The 19,417-nt window shown below is 40.2% G+C and overlaps 1 protein-coding gene across 7 annotated transcripts in view; it reads left to right on the top strand.

Moving 5' to 3' along the window:
• Positions 1–19,417, top strand: part of TP53BP1 (tumor protein p53 binding protein 1) — a 119,365-nt gene that overhangs the window by 68,090 nt on the left and 31,858 nt on the right. For 5 of the 7 annotated variants that reach the window (XM_012442205.3, XM_012442206.2, XM_012442207.2 and 2 more), the window contains 4 exons: positions 1,420–1,539; positions 2,328–2,531; positions 9,832–9,889; positions 12,746–12,820. In XM_012442205.3, the coding sequence (XP_012297628.2) occupies positions 1,420–1,539; positions 2,328–2,531; positions 9,832–9,889; positions 12,746–12,820 (457 nt within the window). Of the gene's footprint in view, positions 1–1,419; positions 1,540–2,061; positions 2,148–2,327; positions 2,532–9,831; positions 9,890–12,745; positions 12,821–19,417 lie in introns of those variants that run through there. The other 2 variants (XM_064365961.1, XM_012442208.2) reach the window with 2 other exon arrangements.

Below are 19,417 nucleotides of genomic sequence, written 5' to 3'. Positions count from 1 at the left end.
TGGCTCACTGCAACATCTGCCTCCCAGGTTCAAGCGATTCTCCTGCCTCAGCCTCCTGAGTAGCTGGGATTACAGGCACCTGCTACCATGCCCAGCTAATTTTTTATTTTTAGTGGAGACAGGGTTTCGTCATGTTGGCCAGGCTGATCTCAAACTCCTAACCTCAAGTGATCCGTCTGCCTCTGCCTCCCGAAGTGCTGGGATTACAGGGGTGAGCCATGGTACCTGGCCCCTCTTTACAGTTTCTTTAGCTGAGCATATGCACTTTCATCCTTTATTTCTAAAGACCATTTCTTTTTCTCTTTTCGTTGCCTCAGGTTACTAATTCATTATCTTTTACATGTAGATATAAGAGATTTTTTGTTGTTTTGTTATTTTAAAGGAAAAAATTGTCATGATGCTTGCTATTAAAGATAGAGGAGTGGAAAAAGATGAAAGAAGCAAACTATTTTCATGAGTAGTAGTTGTCTAAGTATGCCAGATTATAGTTATTTTGAGCTATCCCAGGAAAGTAAGAAGAAATTTTCATGTATTACTTTTAAGAGGGCAGTCTGGCACAATTCTTATTTTCACCCAAATGTATCATTTGATTAAAGAGATAAATTAGGAAATTAGAAAATGTAATTTTTGACAGTTTTCTAGTTCTGATTAGCAAAAATTTGGAACTGAGTCCTAGGTAAAAAGTAGCTTTATGGCTTGACAAATATTTTCTATTTATAATAATTTAACAACTACCTAAAACACTGGTGATACTTATATATGAGGAATTTACTGTTTTGCAGAGATCTAGGTATGACGATTACACTTAGTCCATTCAAGAATGAATGCTGGTCAGTACTGCTGAACCATGAAACCCTTGGATTTCTGTGCTAGAACCAGTCAGTATCTTGAAGTCCTTTGACCCGTGAGATCCTTTGTCATCTCTTTGATTAGATTATAGATTATAAGTATTAACTTCAGACTTTGCTTTGGAGAATCCTACAGACTATTAAGGCTTAAACGAACTCCTTAGGGTAGCATTGCATAAAATTACATTGTCTAGGTTTGAAACTGTCCAAATTTGTATCGCTAAATATCCCCTGATGTGTACTGTCTTGGAGCTCAGATGTTTGTGTTCTTTTTGACTCCATGTTCCTCAGGTCCTGCAGATTTTTGGCTTTCTCTGTTTGCTCGTCCTCTAGTTGTCTACTTCGTGTCAATACTATAGTTGTTGGCTGTGAGGAGAGCAGACACAATAAAAGGGAGTTGGTCAGGGGGCCTGGTGAGGATGGTAGGAATGAGACAGAATTTGGGAGCAAAGGAAAAGAGTAATTGAAATATTTCTTAGAGTTCTCATTGTTTTTGTTTATTTTATACTTCTGTTTTGGTTTGTTTTTTATCATTTTTTCTTTCTATCTTTCTTTCTTTTTTTTTTTTCAGAAACCCCATTTCATTTCACTTTGCCTAAAGAAGGTGATATCATCCCACCATTGACTGGGGCAACCCCACCTCTTATTGGGCACCTAAAATTGGAGCCCAAGAGACACAGTACTCCTATTGGTGAGTGAATAAAAAGTGATGATGTTTAAGCCAGAATTTCTGAGATGTCATTCTTTACGCAAGTGATATTTTAGATCTGAGGAGTTGGGCCTGGCTGGTAAGGTTGATTTTTGTCTTAGGGAGAATAAGGCTATGAAGTCTGGTTCTGTGATTTTACTTCTAGGAGATGAGGGGTAAAGAAAGGAAGGAAAGAAAGGATGGAAGGAAGAAAGAAAGAAAGAAAGAAAGAGAATACTTAAAAGCATTTTAGCTTATTATTTGCAAGACAGTAGAATTTGAGTGCTAAGTAGTGATATAGAGCTGTTTTATAAGGAAGGAGTAGGAAGTAGGGTAGAAGTACTATTTATTCAGTAGCTTGGCTAATTAATCAGTTTGCTGCTTGACAGGGCAAGAAAACTTAGATCCTCCTTCCCTGAAGCAGCCAGTAGTCATCTACATTAACCTATTTGTTTTCTCTAGTCAGTGCTGGGAGGTAACAGTCATGCCGTCTGGAGTCTCCTGCTACCTATGCCTGATGCTGGCAGATGTGGGTTGGCTGAGGGCTCATGCAGCATCCTTTGTCCAGATGCAGAAGTGGAACTGAATCCTGTTGCTCCTCTTAAGACCAGGTGTCAATACTAGTTCGTAGTTGTTGATACTTATAACAGGGATCTATCCTAGGAACCTCCTCCAATCTTGCAGAGCTCTGGAGCCAAACAGGCAAATTGATGACCTTGAATTACTGTTTTTTTGTGTGTGTTTGTATTTTAGTGTTCTTTTTTTCTTCCTCCCTCCCTCACTTCTTTCAGGTATTAGCAACTATCCAGAAAGCACCATAGCAACCAGTGATGTCATGTCTGAAAGCATGGTGGAGACCCATGATCCCATACTTGGAAGTGAAAAAGGAGATTCTGGGGCTGCCCCAGAAATGGATGATAAATTGTGTCTAAGAATGAAACTGGTTAGTCCTGAGACTGAGGCGAGTGAAGAGTCTTTGCAGTTCAACCTGGAAAGTAAGTTTATGTTAATCTTGGATAATTAGTAGCTGCAGGTCATCTGGGGAGTATTGATTATAATCTAGTTATAATAATTGATATTTTATATTTATAAGTGCATTTGTAAAGTCTTACACTCATAGATTTAATTATTTGCTTTTGGCCAGCTGTCATGTTACTAAAGATACTCTGTTTTATAATCTCAATGTTACAGCTTGTTTCTCTGTATTAAGCCTATTTCTGTATAATTGGTTTTCCTATTCAGAAAGACTTCAGAATAGGGTAGAAAATTTTAGGACTGTGGATTCACATTGCAGATTAATGTTGATTCTTTCTCGCATGAATTACAAGTTGTTTGGTAGGGCTAGAATAAAGAGAAGTTACAAGGGAGGGTTGCAAAGGAGGGACCAGATGCTGAAAGACTTTTTACATCATGCTGAGAAGCTCAAGAATTTTACCCAAGGGAGTAATATGATCAGATTTGCCTTTTAAAAAAGGATCAGCTGAGTTTTTCAAAACCTTGTGTGTTTGTGCTTGATGGTTCCTTTCCTTGCATTTCCCACATTCTGTTCTCCTGCCTGGTAAATTCTACCCAGTCTTTAACCAGAAAGTGAGGTTATTGGTAGCAGGGCTGTAGATGAATGATGAATTTGAGGGGTGAATAGACAGAACCCTGGGGCCAGTTGAATATGGAAGTAATGGGGAGGAAAAAAATAGAGAATGACTCTTTGTATCATCTCATTTTTATAATAGTACTGCCAAGTAGGTATCTGCATTTTCATTTTATTGATGAGAAAACACAGTAAGAGAGGTTTTTTTGGTTTTATTTTATTTTTTTAATTTTACTTTAGGTGTATACTATATCCAGCATTTCTCCCCATGTTATCCCCCCGACCCTCCCCACCCCCTGCTGTCCCTCCCCTACCCCCACACAACTGCCCTCAGTGTGTGATGCTCCTCTCCCTGAGTCCATGTGTTCTCATTGTTCAATACCCACCTATGAGTGAGAACATGCGGTGTTTGGTTTTCTGTTCTTGTGTCAGTTTGCTGAGAATGATGGCTTCCAGATTCATCCAAATCCCTGCAAAGGACACAAAATCATGGTTTTTTATGGCTGCATAGTATTCCATGGTGTATATGTACCACATTTTCTTTGTCCAGTCTATCATTGATGGGCATTTGGGTTGATTCCAGGTCATTGCTCTTGTATACAGGGCTACAGTGAACATACGTGTGCATGTGTCTTTATAGTAGAACGATTTATAGTTCTTTGGGTATATACCCAGTAATGGGATTCCTGGGTCAAATGGAATTTCTATTTCTAGATCCTTGAGAAATCATCACACTGTCTTCTACAATGGTTGAACTAATTTACACTCCCACCAACTGTGTAGGAGTGTTCCTATTTCTCCACATCCCCTCCAGCATCTGTTGTCTCCAGATTTTTTAATGATTGCCATTCTAACTGGCGTGAGATGGTATCTCAGTGTGGTTTTGATTTGCATTTCTCTAATGACCAGTGATGATGAGCATTTTTTCATATGTTTGTTGGCCTCATATATGTCTTCTTTTGAAACGTGTCTGTTCATATCCTTTGCCCACTTTTGAGAGGTTTTTGAGTTATATGCCTAAGGTCACAATAATTGGTGCTAGGTAGATTTGGAATTTGAGTCAGACCTAACTTTGAAGCTTATAATTTTTTCATTTCTGGTAGTTTATAAAAGCTGTTTAAGGGAGATTAGAAGAGGAAGAAATCTCATAAGTGAGATTGTGAAGGAACATTCAGAGAGAGGGAGAACTAGGAGGGTATATGAAGCCATGGAAGTCTATGGAGAGGAGAGTTACAAGAAGATAATGTCAGGCACAGGAGCAAGTTTAGTAAGATTGTCTGAAAATATACATTGACTCTGGCAGTTAGGATCCATTTGGTGACTCTAGCAAGAGCCATTTCGGAGCAGTTGGGGTGGGAGCTATACTGAAAGTAATTGAGGAAGGATGAAGAAGAGGAGATGAGGCCACAGATGTACTGTCTACTTTTGAGAATTGCATGTGAGAGGAGAAGAGAAAATATGGTGAGTTAGAGGGAAATGCAGGGTTGAAAGAGGATTTGTTATTTTTGGCTGGGAGAGGCCTGAGCAAGTTTATAGAGTTTAACTAATTTATGCCTAGTGTTCTACTGTTGGAACACTAAACTTGTGGGAGTTATTTATATCCTGCTCAGGGTCATTGCCAAGGTCTGATTTTTCACAAAAAACATTTGCAACCTTCAGCATAAATGGGTTAAGGAAGGGTCCAAAAGAGGGAGGCATAGATTAAAGATGAGGGAATTGGGGAAACAGTTAATGAATCAAGGCCCTGAAGAAGTTGAGAGGGGAAGCTATTGAAGACTACACCAGAATAGGTTGGATAAGCAAGACTTCTCCTCTGAGACCAGAGAAAAGTAATTTTAACCTAATACATTTTTAGCTGTTACTGTATGCCAGGCACTTCACATGTATAGCTCATTAAATCTCATAACAAGCCTATGAACTAGATATTATTATCCTTCTTTTACAGATGAGGAAACTGAGGCACAGGAAGGTTGAGCACCTTCCCTAAATATAGCTAGCAAATGGAGTAGCTGGACACAAATCCAGGAAGTCTGATTCCAAAACTTTAATGCTGTGGTACTTATTGATTTGAATCTTAGCAGCTCAGTAGACATTAAAGTATTACATGGTTCCATCCTTATTCTCATCTTCTCTGGAATAAAAAAGGGCTTATTGCCAGGCATGGTGGTTGTTGCACTCCTATAATCCCAGCAATTCAAGAGGCCGATGTGGGAGGTATGCTTAAACCCAGAAGTACAAGATCAGTCTGGGCAACATAGTGAGATCTCATCTCAGAAAAATAAAAATTTAAAAAAGGCTTGTCGAGAGAAAGTATATGATAACCTTGAATCTTACTTTACCTTTGGACCTAAAGTTACAACTAGCTAAGTGTTAAGGATGATTACATCAGTAAATTTTACTACTTTTCCTAATACTAGGAACATAGTATCAGGGACTATATTCATTGTTACTTAAATCATTTCATCCTTACAACAAACTTTTGAGGTTTGTCGTGTTTTTATCTTATAGAGGATGAAACTGAGACTCAAAATGACAAAGTAGTTTACTCCTAGGTTGGACTATTAAGTGCAATAGCCAGGGTGTGAACCAGGTTTCTGTTTCAGAGCCAGGGCTCTAACTGAACTTCAGCTGTTTAGATTATATTGGGTCATGAATATTTTAGAAATATTTAAAAACATTTAAGGGTTGTTTTCTCTAAGCCTGGTATAAATTGTAAATGAAAAAATTTTAATCCCCTGAAATTAGTGACATTGCTCTGAGAATATGGGATTCTTTTCAGTATGACCTTTAATTTGTTGCTGCATGTTCTTGAAAACATCCTTTTTTTTTTTTTTTTTGAGACGGGGTCTCTCTCTGTCACCCAGGCTGGAGTGCAGTAGGGTGATCTTGGCTCACTGCAACATCTGCCTCCCAGGCTCAAGCGATCCTTCCACCTTAGCCTCCTTAGTAGCTGGGACTGCTGGCATGCCGCTACCCTTGCCTGGTTAATTTTCTGTATTTATTGTAGAGATGGGGTTTCACCATGTTAGCCAGGCTGGTGTTGAACTCCTGGGTTCAAGCGATCCTCCCACCTTGACCTCTCAAAGTATTGGGATTGCATGCCTGAGCCACTGTGCCTGGCCACCCTTTATTTTTCAAGTGTCTGTCCCAAAGCACTTTGGGGAGAACTTGAATACCTTCTATTTCTAGGTGCTCTAAAAACTATTTAAAATTAGTTCATCAACCTAAAATATTTTCTACATATTTTATTGTTTTTTCATTTTTAATTAGTTTTAAAAATTTTTATGATACAAATTAAATTGTTTTTAAGTTTTTAATTTTGTATTATTACATAATTTTTTAACTTCTTATATGGGAAGAGATGAATTGGGATTCAGGAGAAGTTTAATTTTCATTTAAGAATGTTACTGCTAGCCAGAGCAATCAGTCAGGAAAAAGAAATAAAGCGTATTCAAATAGGAAAGGAGGAAGTCAAATTGTCTCTATTTGCAGACGACATGATTGTATATCTAGAAGACCCCATCGTCTCAGCCCAAAATCTCCTGAAACTGATAAGCAACTTCAGCAAAGTCTCAGGATACAAAATCAGTGTGCAAAAATCACAAGCATTCCTATACACCAATAACAGACTTAAAGAGAGCCAAATCAAGAACGAACTGCCATTCACAATTGCTACAAAGAGAATAAAATATCTAGGTATACAACTAACAAGAAACATAAAGGACCTCTTCAGGGAGAACTACAAACCACTGCTCAATGAAATAAGAGAGGACACAAACAGATGGAGAAACATTCCATGTTCATGGTTAGGAAGAATCAATATCGTGCAAATGGCCATACTGCCCAAAGTAATTTACAGATTCAATGCTATCCCCATCAAACTACCAATGACCTTCTTCACAGAACTGGAAAAAAACACCTTAAACTTCATATGGAACCAAAAGAGAGCCCGCATAGCCAAGTCAATTCTAAGCAAAAAGAACAAAGCGGGAGGCATCACACTACTGGACATCAAACTATACTACAAGGCTACAGTAATCAAAACAGCATGGTACTGGTACCAAAACAGAGTTACAGACCAATGGAACAGAACAGAGGCCTCGGAGGCAACACAACATATCTACAACCATCCGATCTTTGACAAACCTGACAAAAACAAGCAATGGGAAAAGGATTCCTTGTTTAATAAATGGTGTTGGGAAAACTGGCTAGCCATATGCAGAAAGCAGAAACTGGACCCCTTCCTGACCCCTTACACCAAAATTAACTCCAGATGGATTAAAGACTTAAACAGAAGACCTAACACCATAAAAACCCTAGAAGAAAATCTAGGCAAAACCATTCAGGACATAGGCATAGGCAAGGACTTCATGACCAAAACACCAAAAGCATTGGCAACAAAAGCCAAAATAGACAAATGGGACCTAATCAAACTCCACAGGCAAAAGAAACAGTCTGCACGGCAAAAGAAACAGTCATTAGAGTGAATCAGCAACCAACAGAATGGGAAAAAATTTTTGCAGTCTACCCATCTGACAAAGGACTGATATCCAGAATCTACAAAGAACTAAAACAGATTTACAAGAAAAAAACAAGCCCATTCAAAAGTGGGCGAAGGATATGGACAGACACTTTACAAAAGAAGACATACATGAGGCCAACAAACATATGAAAAATGCTCATCATCACTGGTCATTAGAAAAATGCAAATCAAAACTACCTTGAAATACCATCTCATGCCAGTTAGAATGGTGATCATTAAAAAATCTGGAGACAACAGATGCTGGAGAGGATGTGGAGAAATAGGAACACTTTTACACTGTTGGTGGGAGTGTAAATTAGTTCAACCATTGTGGAAGACAGTGTGGCGATTCCTCAAGAACCTAGACATGGAAATTCCATTTGACCCAGCAATCCCATTACTGGGTATATATCCAAAGGATTATAAATCGTTCTACTATAAGGACACATGCACACGAATGTTCATTGCAGCACAGTTTACAATAGCAAAGACCTGGAACCAACCCAAATGCCCATCGATGATAGACTGCCCATCGATGATAGACTGGACAGGCACATATACACCATGGAATATTATGCAGCCATCAAAAACGATGAGTTCGTGTCCTTTGTAGGGACATGGATGAACCTGGAAACCATCATTCTCAGTAAACTGACACAAGAACAGAAAATCAAACACCGCATGTTCTCACTCATAGGCGGGTGTTGAACAATGAGAACACATGGACACAGGGAGGGGAGCATCATACACTGGGGTCTGTTGGGGGGAAATAGGGGAGGGACAGCAGGGGGCGGGGAGTTGGGGAGAGAGAGCATGGGGAGAAATGCCAGATATAGGTGAAGGGGAAGAAGGCAGCAAATCACACTGCCATATGTGTACCTATGCAACAATCTTGCATGTTCTTCACATGTACCCCAAAACCTAAAATGCAATAAAAAAAAAAATTAAAAAAAAAAAAAAGAACGTTACTGCTGGCCGGGTGTGGTGGCTCACCCCTATAATCCCAGCACTTTGGGAGGCTGAGGGGAGTGGATCACCTGAGGTCAGGAGTTCAAGACCAGCCTAGCCAACATGGTGAAACTCCATTTCTACTAAAAAAATTAGCTGGGCATGATGGCAGGCGCCTGTAATCCCAGCTACACAGGAGGCTGAGGAGGAGAATCGCTTGAACCCGGGAGGCAGAGGTTGCAGTGAGCCGAGATCATGCCACTACACTCACTCCAGACTGAGTGACAGAGTGAGACTCTGTCTCCAAAAAAAAAAAAAAAAAAAAAGAATGTTACTGCTTAGGGCTGAGTGTGGTACGTCACAGGTATAATCCCCAGTACTTTTGGAGCCTGAGGCAGGTGGATCACTTAAGGTCAGAAGTTTGAGACAGCCTGGCCAACATGGTGAAACCCCATCTCTACTGAAAATACAAAACTTAGCTGGGTGTGGTGGTACATGTCTGTAATCCCAGCTACTCGGAAGGGTGAGGCATGAGAATCGCTTGAACCCAGGAGGTGGAGGTTGCAGCAAGTCGAGATTATGCCACTGCACTCCAGCCTGGGCAACAGAGTGAGACTCCGTTTAAAGAAAAAAAAGAATGTTACTGCTTAGTAATTCATTATATTGTATTTCTTGCCAAACTTATTAGTGTCTTATAGGAAGTTTGAAAGAAAATTGATTGGTGGAAGCGAGAAAAACTTGTACCATTAAGTTACAAGAAATCTGGCCTATACTCCAGCCTGAGCAAAAGAGCGAGACACCATCTCAAAACAAATAAAAACAAGAAATCTGGAGGATCACTTGATTTCAGGAATTCAAGACCAGCCTGGGCAACATGGCAAAACCCTGTGTTGGCTAAAAAAATACAAAAAATTAGCTGGACATGGTGGTGCATGCCTGTAGTCCCAGCTACTCGGGAGGCTGAGGCATGAGAATCGCTTGAACCTGGAGGCAGAGGTTGCAGTGAGCTGAGATCATACCACTGCACTCCAGCCTGTGTGACAGAGTGAGACTCTGTCTCAAAAAAAAAAAAAAAATTACAAGAAATGTTTGTATGTTTACTTATTAGTTTTACTTATTTCTATTTCTTTTTGTTACTCGTTGCAAATACTAGTAGAGCAGAGTGAAGGTTTTAGGTGTGATACTAACTAAATTCTGTTTCTCTTTCCTTTCTCTCCTTTGTTTTGTTTTTATTCAGAGCCTGCAACTGGTGAAATAAAAAATGGATCTACTGCTGTTGCTGAGTCTGTTGCCAGGTAACCAAAGCTGGATGCTATTTAGAGTTTAATATGCAGCTACTGGTAATGAGGGTAGATGGTTTATCAACAGAGGAAAAAAGTTAAAATGAGACTCTTCCATAAAGGATTTAGCAATGTATTGAATTGATCACACACTTCTAAATTAATACTTTTTTAAGTGCAGTGAAGCTTTTTTCTATACCTAGAAAGGTATTACATGTCTTTCTTTTTGTTCATGTGAGAGTTCCTCTCCCCACTTATTTCTGTTGCTGAGACAAGAGTCTCCACAATCGCAGGATTGTTGTTCCAATTGATGAGAAAAGGAAGGCTTAACAAGAGATAGTTACAGACCTCGTTGCTTTTGCAATCCTGTATTCAGCCGCAGCCTCAGGTCATTTTCTCTTCTGCCTGTTAAATTAACTACTATATTGAGCTGTTATTTTTGCTTTGTCATGAATGTTGTAATGCTTTGAGGATGAATATCACCCCATACTGAGGTTTTGGTTGTTAAGCCTTGCCATCTGGTGACTGTGAGAGTACAGTTGTTTCATTTGTGTTTGGCATGAGTCATCCAGCATGAAAATACTAACAGCAGTTGGTGAAATATAGGTAAGAATTCTTTTTTTTCCTTTTTTGAGACAGAATCTTGCTCTGTTGCCCAGGCTGGAGTGCAGTGGCGTGATCATGGCTCACTGTGACCTCAATATCCTGAGCTCCAGCAATCTTCCTGCCTCAGCCACCGAAGTAGCTGGGACTATAGGCGTGCACCACCTCACCTGGCTAATATTTGTATTTTTTGTAGAGATGGGGATCTCATTATTTGCCCAGGCTGGTCTTGAACTCCTGGGTTCAAGCAATCTGCCTGCCTTGACCTCCCAAAGTGCTAGGATTACAGGCGTGAGCCACCATGCCTTACCAAGAATTCTTAAATTAGAGGCTAGGCAGGTACTGTAAATAAACTTGTTATTTACACTGTAAATTAACTTAAGTTATTTACGCTGTAAATTAACTTAAGTTATTTACACTGTAAATAACTATTTATACAGAGGGTTGAGGACAATGACAAACTGAATGTATGGTCCATGTGAAAGGGTGTGCCCCACTCAACTCCAGCCAGCGGTTGTCATGCCAGATTGCAAACTTAATGGTTGCCACATCTTTGTTTTTAAAAAGAAATCCTGGATTTTTAAAAATAAAATATCAAAAGAGGCCTGTGGACTAAATGTGACTTCTTTCTTGTGAGTTTCTGACAAAGTCTTTTGATCTGTTCTTAGCTGTGTCTCAGAGAGATTAGTTGCTCTCTGGGCTATTGTATATTTAATCTGAAAGATAAGTACCTTAGGGTCCTCACTCATTTGAAGATCCTTTAATGATACATTGTTGAAGTATCATTAAAGTTGAAGAACTTGAGAAGGTCTTTAGAAGTTGGAGAACTTAGAAGGGGAAGAAAGTAGAGTGTGTATCTGATCTATTTGGCATTCACAGAATTTTTGGCCAGGGAACTAGTTGTTACTAGTTTGTACATATGCATATTCAGAGGGAACAGAGTATGTTGCTGAAGCTTCTAGAACCCTTAGGGTAGAAAGTAGAGAGGAGAAAATAAGGAAAAACTTTGAGCAGAGGGTTGGAATGGCAGATCATAGAGTGAGATGAAGTTTATTGATACTGTTTTGAAGAAAATTTTCTATATAATCATCTAAATTAAAAAATTTTTTACTTGTTTGCCATTGGGTTCACTATAACAAATCCTCTAAAGTAAGCCCTGTCACAATATTAGAAGTGGTCCTTGCTTAAGCTGCAGTTAGGTAGAGCTTTTTAGTTTGTTGCTTTGAGATGGAGTCTCACTTTGTCACCCAGGTTGCAGTGCAGTGGTGCAATCACGGTTCACTGCAACCTTGACCTCCTGGGCTCACGTGATCTTGCTTCAATCCCACAAGGAGCAGGAACTACAGGTGCCTGCCACTACGCCTGGCTAATTTTTTATTTTTAGTAGAGGTAGGGTTTCGTTATGTTGCCCCGGCTAGACTTTAACTCCTGAGCTCAAGCGATCCACCTGCCTTGGCCTCCCAGAGTGGTAGGATTACAGGCGTAAGGCACCATGCTCGGCCTAGGTGAAGCTTTTATTTTACTATAGAAGGTTTCAAGCATATACGAAAGTAGAGAGAGCAGTATACTGGACTGCCATGTATTCATCACCCAGTTCCAAGAATTACCTGTGGCCAGTCTTGATTCATTTATAGATATTTCCAGCACCCGCTCCCTACTGAATAATTTTGAAGATAATTTTAGCATTATATAATTTTATCTGAAATACTTCAATGCTGTCTCCAAAAGATAAAGATTCTTAATTTAAACCTTAACCATATTACTATTATCATACTTTAAAAAATTGACAATGGTTCCTTAATATCCTAAAATACTCAGTGTTCAGATTTCTCTGATTGTCTCATAAATAGTGTTTTACAGTTTGTTTGACTCAAGATCTGAGGTTCACATACTGCATTTGATGATGTCTCCTTAAGTCTTTTAAAATGTATAGACTACCCCTCTAATTTTTTTTTTTTTGCCTCTTGCAAATTATTTGTTGAAGGTACAGATTGTTATATATTTTTCTACATTCTGGATTTTGCTGATTGCATCTTTATGGAACTTAATACAGTCCTCTGTCCACCTTATTTCCAGTGAGTCTTGTTTGAGAATTTTAAATTACGCTAATTCAAAACAAGTATGAAGAATCTGCATTTTGGTATAAGGTGGTTTGGAGTGTGGTATGCAGAGAAAGCATTTTATTTCCTCTTTGTATACAAGGATAATCTCCAAAGGTACTTTTCTTTTCCAAACTAACAATTATATTGCTTTAATATATTATCTTAGTCCCCAGAAGACCATGTCTGTCTTCTGGCAAGAGAATGAGGCTCGAAGCGAGGATACTCCCACCACACCCATCAGGTAAGCATTATTTTCATAGAATCTTTTGGGCTACATTGGTTCACAAAATGGTTGGTGCCAAAATCCTTTTATGTGCTGTGCTATGGTTTGACTGTTGCATGTGTTGGAAACTTAACCCCAGTGCAAGTGTTGAGAGATAATTAGTGGTATTGGTATAAAGCTACAGAAGTTGAAAACACACACACACACACACACACACACACACGAGGTAATCATGGGAGCACTGCCCATATGAATGCATTAAGGCTGTTACAATGACCATGGGTTAATTATAAAGGGTTAAGGGGCAGTTTGGCCCCCATTCCACCCTCTTGCATTTACCCTCACCATGTGATGCCTTCTACCATGCTACGATGCAGCTAGAAGGCCCGCACTAAGTGGCCATCTAGATGCTGGTGCCATGCTCTTGGTCATTCCAGCCTTCAGAACCATGAGCCAAATCCTGTGAATCTTTTCTTTATAAATTTCCTAGTCTCGTGGGAATTCTGTTATAGCAGCAGAAAACAGACTAGGATGCACTGCTACTATTTTGTGAGCTTGAGCTTACCTTTTTTTTTTTTTTTTTTTTTAACCTTAAGGGACTATAACGTATTCTGGATAGATTCATGAGCTATCATGAGAAATTTTATTAAATGTTTTATAGATACACATTTTTGTCTTTATCTGCCAGTTGTATAAATTTGAAATGACTGTCTTCATAAATAAATAAATAAATTAATTAATTGATTTTGAGATAGGGTCTCACACTGTCACCCAGCCTGGAGTGAAGTGGTGTGAACAGGGCTCACTGAAGCCTTTACCTCCAGGGCTTCAGCCTCCCCAGTTGCGAGGACCATAGGCATGTGCCACTATACTGGCTAAGTTTTCTATTCTTTGTAGAGATGGCTTTTCACTATGTTGTCCAGTCTAGTTTCAAACTCGTGGGATCAAGCAGTCCTCCCACCTTGACATCCAAAAGTGTTGGGAATACAAATGGAAGCCCCCATGCCCTGCCTATGAAAATAATTGATGTAATTCTATATTACTCAGATTAGTTTTTATTTTGGAAATCATGTTTACTTTCAACAGACTTTTTATTTCTCTTTAGCTTGTCACAGAGCAAAATATGAGATGTTTAGCATCCCAAATTTAAAGTTTTTAAGACTTAATGGAATTAATTTTTCTGTAATTTCTTTTTCTTTTTAGAGACAGGGTCTCACTCTATAACCCAGGCTGAAGTGCAATGGTGTAGTAGTAGCTCACTGCAGCCTCAAACGCCTAGGCTCAAGCAGTCCTGCCTCAGCCCCCTTAGTAGCTAGGACTACAGGCATGTGCCACCATGTCTGGCTAATTTTTTTTTTTAACTTTTTGTAATCCCAGCACTTACTGTGTTGCCCAGGCTGGTTTCAAACTCTTGGGCTCAAGTGATCCTCCTGCCTTGTCTTCTCAAAGTGCTGGGATTGTAAGTGTGAGCCACCGTGCTTAGCCCCATAATTTCTTTACTCCATAATCTCTTAGAACAGTTCTGAGGCAGGAAAAAAGTTGAGTTACAGGTCTTTTTTCTCTGTTTAAGTAATTAAGGAGGTGACTGGTCACAGTGGCTCATGCCTATAGTCCCAGCACTTGGAGGCCAAAGCACAGGGATTCCTTGAGGCTAGGAGTTTGAGATGAACCTGGGTAACATAGTAAGACCCTGTTTCTTTTCTTTCTTTTTTTTTTAATTAGCATTTTGGTCACAGATGTGCAGAGAAAGTGAGACCCTGTTTCTGCCGAAGGAAAAAAAAAAGGCTGGATGTGGTGGCATGCGCTTGTGGTCCCAGCTACTTGGAAGACTGAAGTGGGTTGATTGTTTGAATCTGGGAGGTCGAGGCTGCAGTGAGCTATGGTTGCACCACTGCACTTCAGGCTGGGGGACAGCATGAGACCCTGTCTCAAAAAAATAAAGAATAAAGAGTATCTTGTATGGAATACATGATTCTTATGTTTAGTGTAGAGAGATAAGTAATGGCAGTGGAATTGAACCTGTGTTTTCATTATCAAGTGAAGTATCTTTCACCTCTAAAATTCAGTGATTTCATAATTAGGCAATGTGATAATGTTTTGTCAGTAGGTATATCACTAATAGTGATATAAGTAGCATGATTTGGCTGGGTGTGGTGGCCCACACCTGTAATCCCAGCACTTTGGTAGACCGAGGTGGGTGGATTGCCTGAGCTCAGGAGTTCAAGACCAGCCTGGGCATCATGGTAAAACGTCGTCTCTACAAAAAGTACAAAAATTGGCTGGGCACGGTGGCTGACGCCTGTAATCGCAGCACTTTGGGAGGCCAAGGTGGGAGGATCACCCGAGGTCAGGAGTTCAAGACTAACCTGGCCGGCCGGGCGCGGTGGCTCAAGCCTGTAATCCCAGCACTTTGGGAGGCCGAGGTGGGTGGATCACGAGGTCAAGAGATCAAGACCATCCTGGTCAACACGGTGAAACCCCGTCTCTACTAAAAATACAAAAATTAGCTGGGCACGGTGGTGCATGCCTGTAATCCCAGCTACTCAGGAGGCTGAGGCAGGAGAATTGCCTGAACCCAGGAGGCGGAGGTTGCGGTGAGCCGAGATCGCGCCATTGCACTCCAGCCTGGGTAACAAGAGCGAAACTCCGTCTCAAAAAAAAAAAAAAAAAAAAAAGACTAACCTGGCCAACATGGTGAAACACCATCTCTACAAAAATATAAAAAATTAGATGGACGTGGTGGCGGGTCCCTGTAATCCCAGCTGCCTGGGAGGCTGAGGCAGGAGAATCACTTGAACCCAGGAGGTGGAGGTTGCAGTGAGCCAAGATCACATCATTATGCTCTAGCCTGGGCAACAGAGCAAAGCTCCTTCTCAAAAAAAAAAAAAAAAAAAAGAAGAAGAAGTACAAAAATTAGCCAGGTGTGGCAGTGCATGCCTGTAGTCCCAGCTACTTGGGATGCTGAGGTGGGAGGATGGCTTGAGCCCAGGAGATGGAGTTTACAGTGAGCCAAGATCGTGCCACTGCATTCCAGCCTGGGCAACAGAGCCAGACCTTGTTTTTTTTTTTTTTTTTTTTTTAAAAAGGCTGGGCACGGTGGCTTACGTCTGTAATCCCAGCACTCTGGGAGGCCGAAGTGGGTGGATCACCTGAGGTTGGGAGGTTGAGAACAGCCTGACCAACATGGAGAAATGCTGTCTCTACTAAAAATACAAAATTAGCCAGGCGTGGTGGTGCATGCCCGTAATCCCAGCTACTCAGGAGGCTGAGGCAGGAGAATTGCTTGAACCTGGGAGGCAGAGGTTGCGGTGAACTGAGATCGTGCCATTGCACTCCAGGCTGGGCAACTCTGTCTCAAAAGGAAAGGCCGGACAGGGTGGCTCACACCTGTAATCCCAGCATTTTGGGAGGCTGAGGCAGGAGGATCACTTCAGTCCAGGAGTTAGTGACCAGCCTGGCCAACAAGGTGAAACCCTATCTCTACTAAAGTACAAAAATTAGCCAGGTGGGGTGGTCCTTGCTTGTAGTCCCCAGCTACTCTGGAGGCTGAGGTACGAGAATCACTTGAACCCTGGAGGTGGCGGTGGTTGTGAGCCAAGATGGTGCTACTGCACTACAGTCGGGGCAGCAGAGTGAGACTGTCTCAAAAAAAAAAAAAAGTAACAGCATAATTTCTACGTTTCTGTGTTCATTATTGAAGGAAAGATGTCTGCTTTAAATGGGCATTCTGGTAAGTGTGTGCTTGTTGATATTCTTGGATATCAAATGATCCTGATGGTAAGGAAATCATGTGATTTAAAAAGTGGTGTAGTAATGGCCCAGCTATTAGTAAATTTATTGATGTCATTGTATTGCCTTGCTTTTTTTTTTTTTAAGCATTTTAAAATAGAGGTGCCAAAGTGTTGGTGATATTGTTTAACTTTGGTGGAGCAAAGACGTGGGATTTTAGCTGGATTTGATTCCAGATGCTTCATAAACAGAGCTACACTCAGAATAGAATAGTTAGACATTTGTTAAATATGGAAAGTTATTCTTCTCTATTTCAATTTAATTTTTTTTTTTGAGATGGAATCTTGCTCTGTCATGCAGGCTAGAAGTGCAGTGGGGCAACCTCGGCTCACTGCAACCTCTCCTTCCTGGATTTAAGGGTTTCTTCTGCCTCAGCCTCCCAAGTAGCTGGGACTACAGGTATATGCCACCACACCTGGCTAATTTTTCTGTATTTTTAGTAGAGACAGGGTTTTGCCATGTTGGCCAGGCAGGTCTTGAACTACTGACCTCAGGTGATCCACCTGTCTTGGCTTCTCAAAGTGCTGCTACTGGCATGAGCCACTGTGCCCGGCCTCAGTTTGGATTAACTTTATCCATGCTTTTTTCTGCTAAAATTTACTTTTCAGGATTTTTTTTTTTTTTAAACGGAATCTCGTTCTGTTGCCCAGGCTGGAGTGCGGTGGGATGATCTCGGTTCACTGTAACCTCTGCCTCCCTGGTTCAAGCAATTCTTGTGCCTCAGCCTCCTGAGTAGCTAAAATTACAGGCATGTGCCACCATGCCCAGCTAATTTTTGCATTTTTAGTAGATACAGGGTTTCACCATGTTGGCCAGCCTGGTCTTGAACTTCTGGTCTCAAGTGATCCACCTGCCTCAGCCTCCCAAAGTGCTGGGATTACAGGCATGAGCCACTGTGCCCAGCCTAAAATTTACTCTCTTAGTATTAGTTTCTAAGTCTGACATATAGTGACTAGAGTAGAATTGCATAGCTGGAATTAATGGAAAGGGAGAAGTATGGCACTTCTTATAATTTATTGGATTACTGTAGAAATAAAATTCCATTCAGATATTCTAACCTGAATAAACAGCTTCTGAGGTGTCTTAGTCTCTTTGGGCTGCTACAACAAACTTCCATAGCCTAGGTGGCTTACAAACAACAGAATTTATTTCTCACATTTCTGAAGGCTGAGAAGTTCTAGATCAAAGCACTGGCAGATTTGGTGTCTGGTGAGGGCTTGATTCCCGGTTCATAGACAGCTGTTCTCACATGGCAGTTGGGGGCAAGGGAGTTCTATGAGGTCTCTTTTATAAGGGCACTGGCCCTTATAAGGGCTCTTCCTCTTAATACCATCACCTTGGGGATTAGGATTTAATATATGAGTCTTGGGGTGAAGGAGACATAGATATTTAGTTTGTAGCATGAGATAAAATTTATAAGCTTGTTTAGGATGGGAAGCAACAATAATTGAATTCCTAAAATCCTGGCTCTTCTGGCTTTTGAATCCTTTCCTTCTTGCTCAGCCATTGATATGTTAGATGTGTTAAAGATTCAAATATGAATATTCAGTTGATATTGAAGGTGAACTGAGTCTCTTTAATTGCTTTGTCTTATGCATCTAATATTGATTGAGCAGCTGCTGTGCTCAATATCTTACATATATGACGGTTTATAAACCTCACAAGAGGTAACTGCTACTCATGGTAGATGTCTCCTGGCAGTCATGTTCTTCTTCATTGAACCATATATTCTCATTCAGTTGAGGTTCCTGAGAGATAGGACATAAACTGTAACAACCAAATGTGTGCTAAGCTCTTCTTGGCTAGAAATCTATTCTAAATCCCACTGTGAGGTCCTGTTCTGGTAGTTGAGTTAAACAGTATAGAAATCTCAGAAACTTCTTTTTTCCTTTTCCTTCAAGATCTAGAGCAGAGCAATCCCTAAAGAGCACTTCCCGCTTCCTTTACTCTGTTGACCTAAGCAAGCTGAGATCCTAAGGATAAGAGCTTCTCTCAAGTAGGAGACAGCCCCAACTCTATCTTTTTCTGGCCACATACTTAAATCAACATATGACATGGTTTCTAGGCCCCTTAGCATCCTACATGTTACCTTCTGTGTGTTTTTCTACAGTTTATGCCTTGTAAACTGTCATGCCTAGAACTGAAACAGATATTCCATATGTGGTCTTAGCATGATCAGTTCAGAATGGATTCCTTTGATCTTTATTCTGGCTATTGTACATGTAATGGAGCCTAAAACTGCATTATGTTGATTTAATCTATGAGTAGGTTTTGCAGTTGATTGATTCAGAGAACATTCATTCTTCTGTTCAAAGTACATGTAGTAAGCATCTATTTTATATTAAGCTGTGAGTTAGGTGTTTTACATATAAAGATGGTTAAGACATCAGTGTCAAATTTCTGTTGACTTGCAGTTAGCCTGGACCTTTTTATTCTGGAGAATTGTTAGGGACATTTAATAAAGCTCCTAGTCACTTCAGAAATCATGGTATGTGGTTTGTAGAAGACATTCAGCAAATGCTTATGGAATAAAGGAACAAATCACTGATACCCAAGTGGGATGACTTAGGAAAATAAATGGGTTATATCTTGATAACTGTCTTTGAGAAACCAGTTCATTCTGAGATGTTTAGTTGTAGACATACATCAGTATAGCTGACAAAACTAGAATCTACCTACAACTTTATTCTTTATAAATCAGATTTCCTTTCCTAAAAATATTGGTCAGGAGAGGATAAACAGTATCTAGAATGCTAGGAATCAGTTAAGGAATGTTAGAACCATTCATAAAGCCAGATGAGACATCTTGACTTAATTGATCTGTTT

Source organism: Aotus nancymaae, unplaced genomic scaffold (assembly GCF_030222135.1).
Source record: "Aotus nancymaae isolate 86718 unplaced genomic scaffold, 86718_ANA_hifiasm-v0.15.2.pri h1tg000062l, whole genome shotgun sequence".
NCBI classification, from domain to species: Eukaryota; Metazoa; Chordata; class Mammalia; order Primates; family Aotidae; genus Aotus; species Aotus nancymaae.
This window is presented reverse-complemented; position numbering and strand designations above follow the sequence as displayed.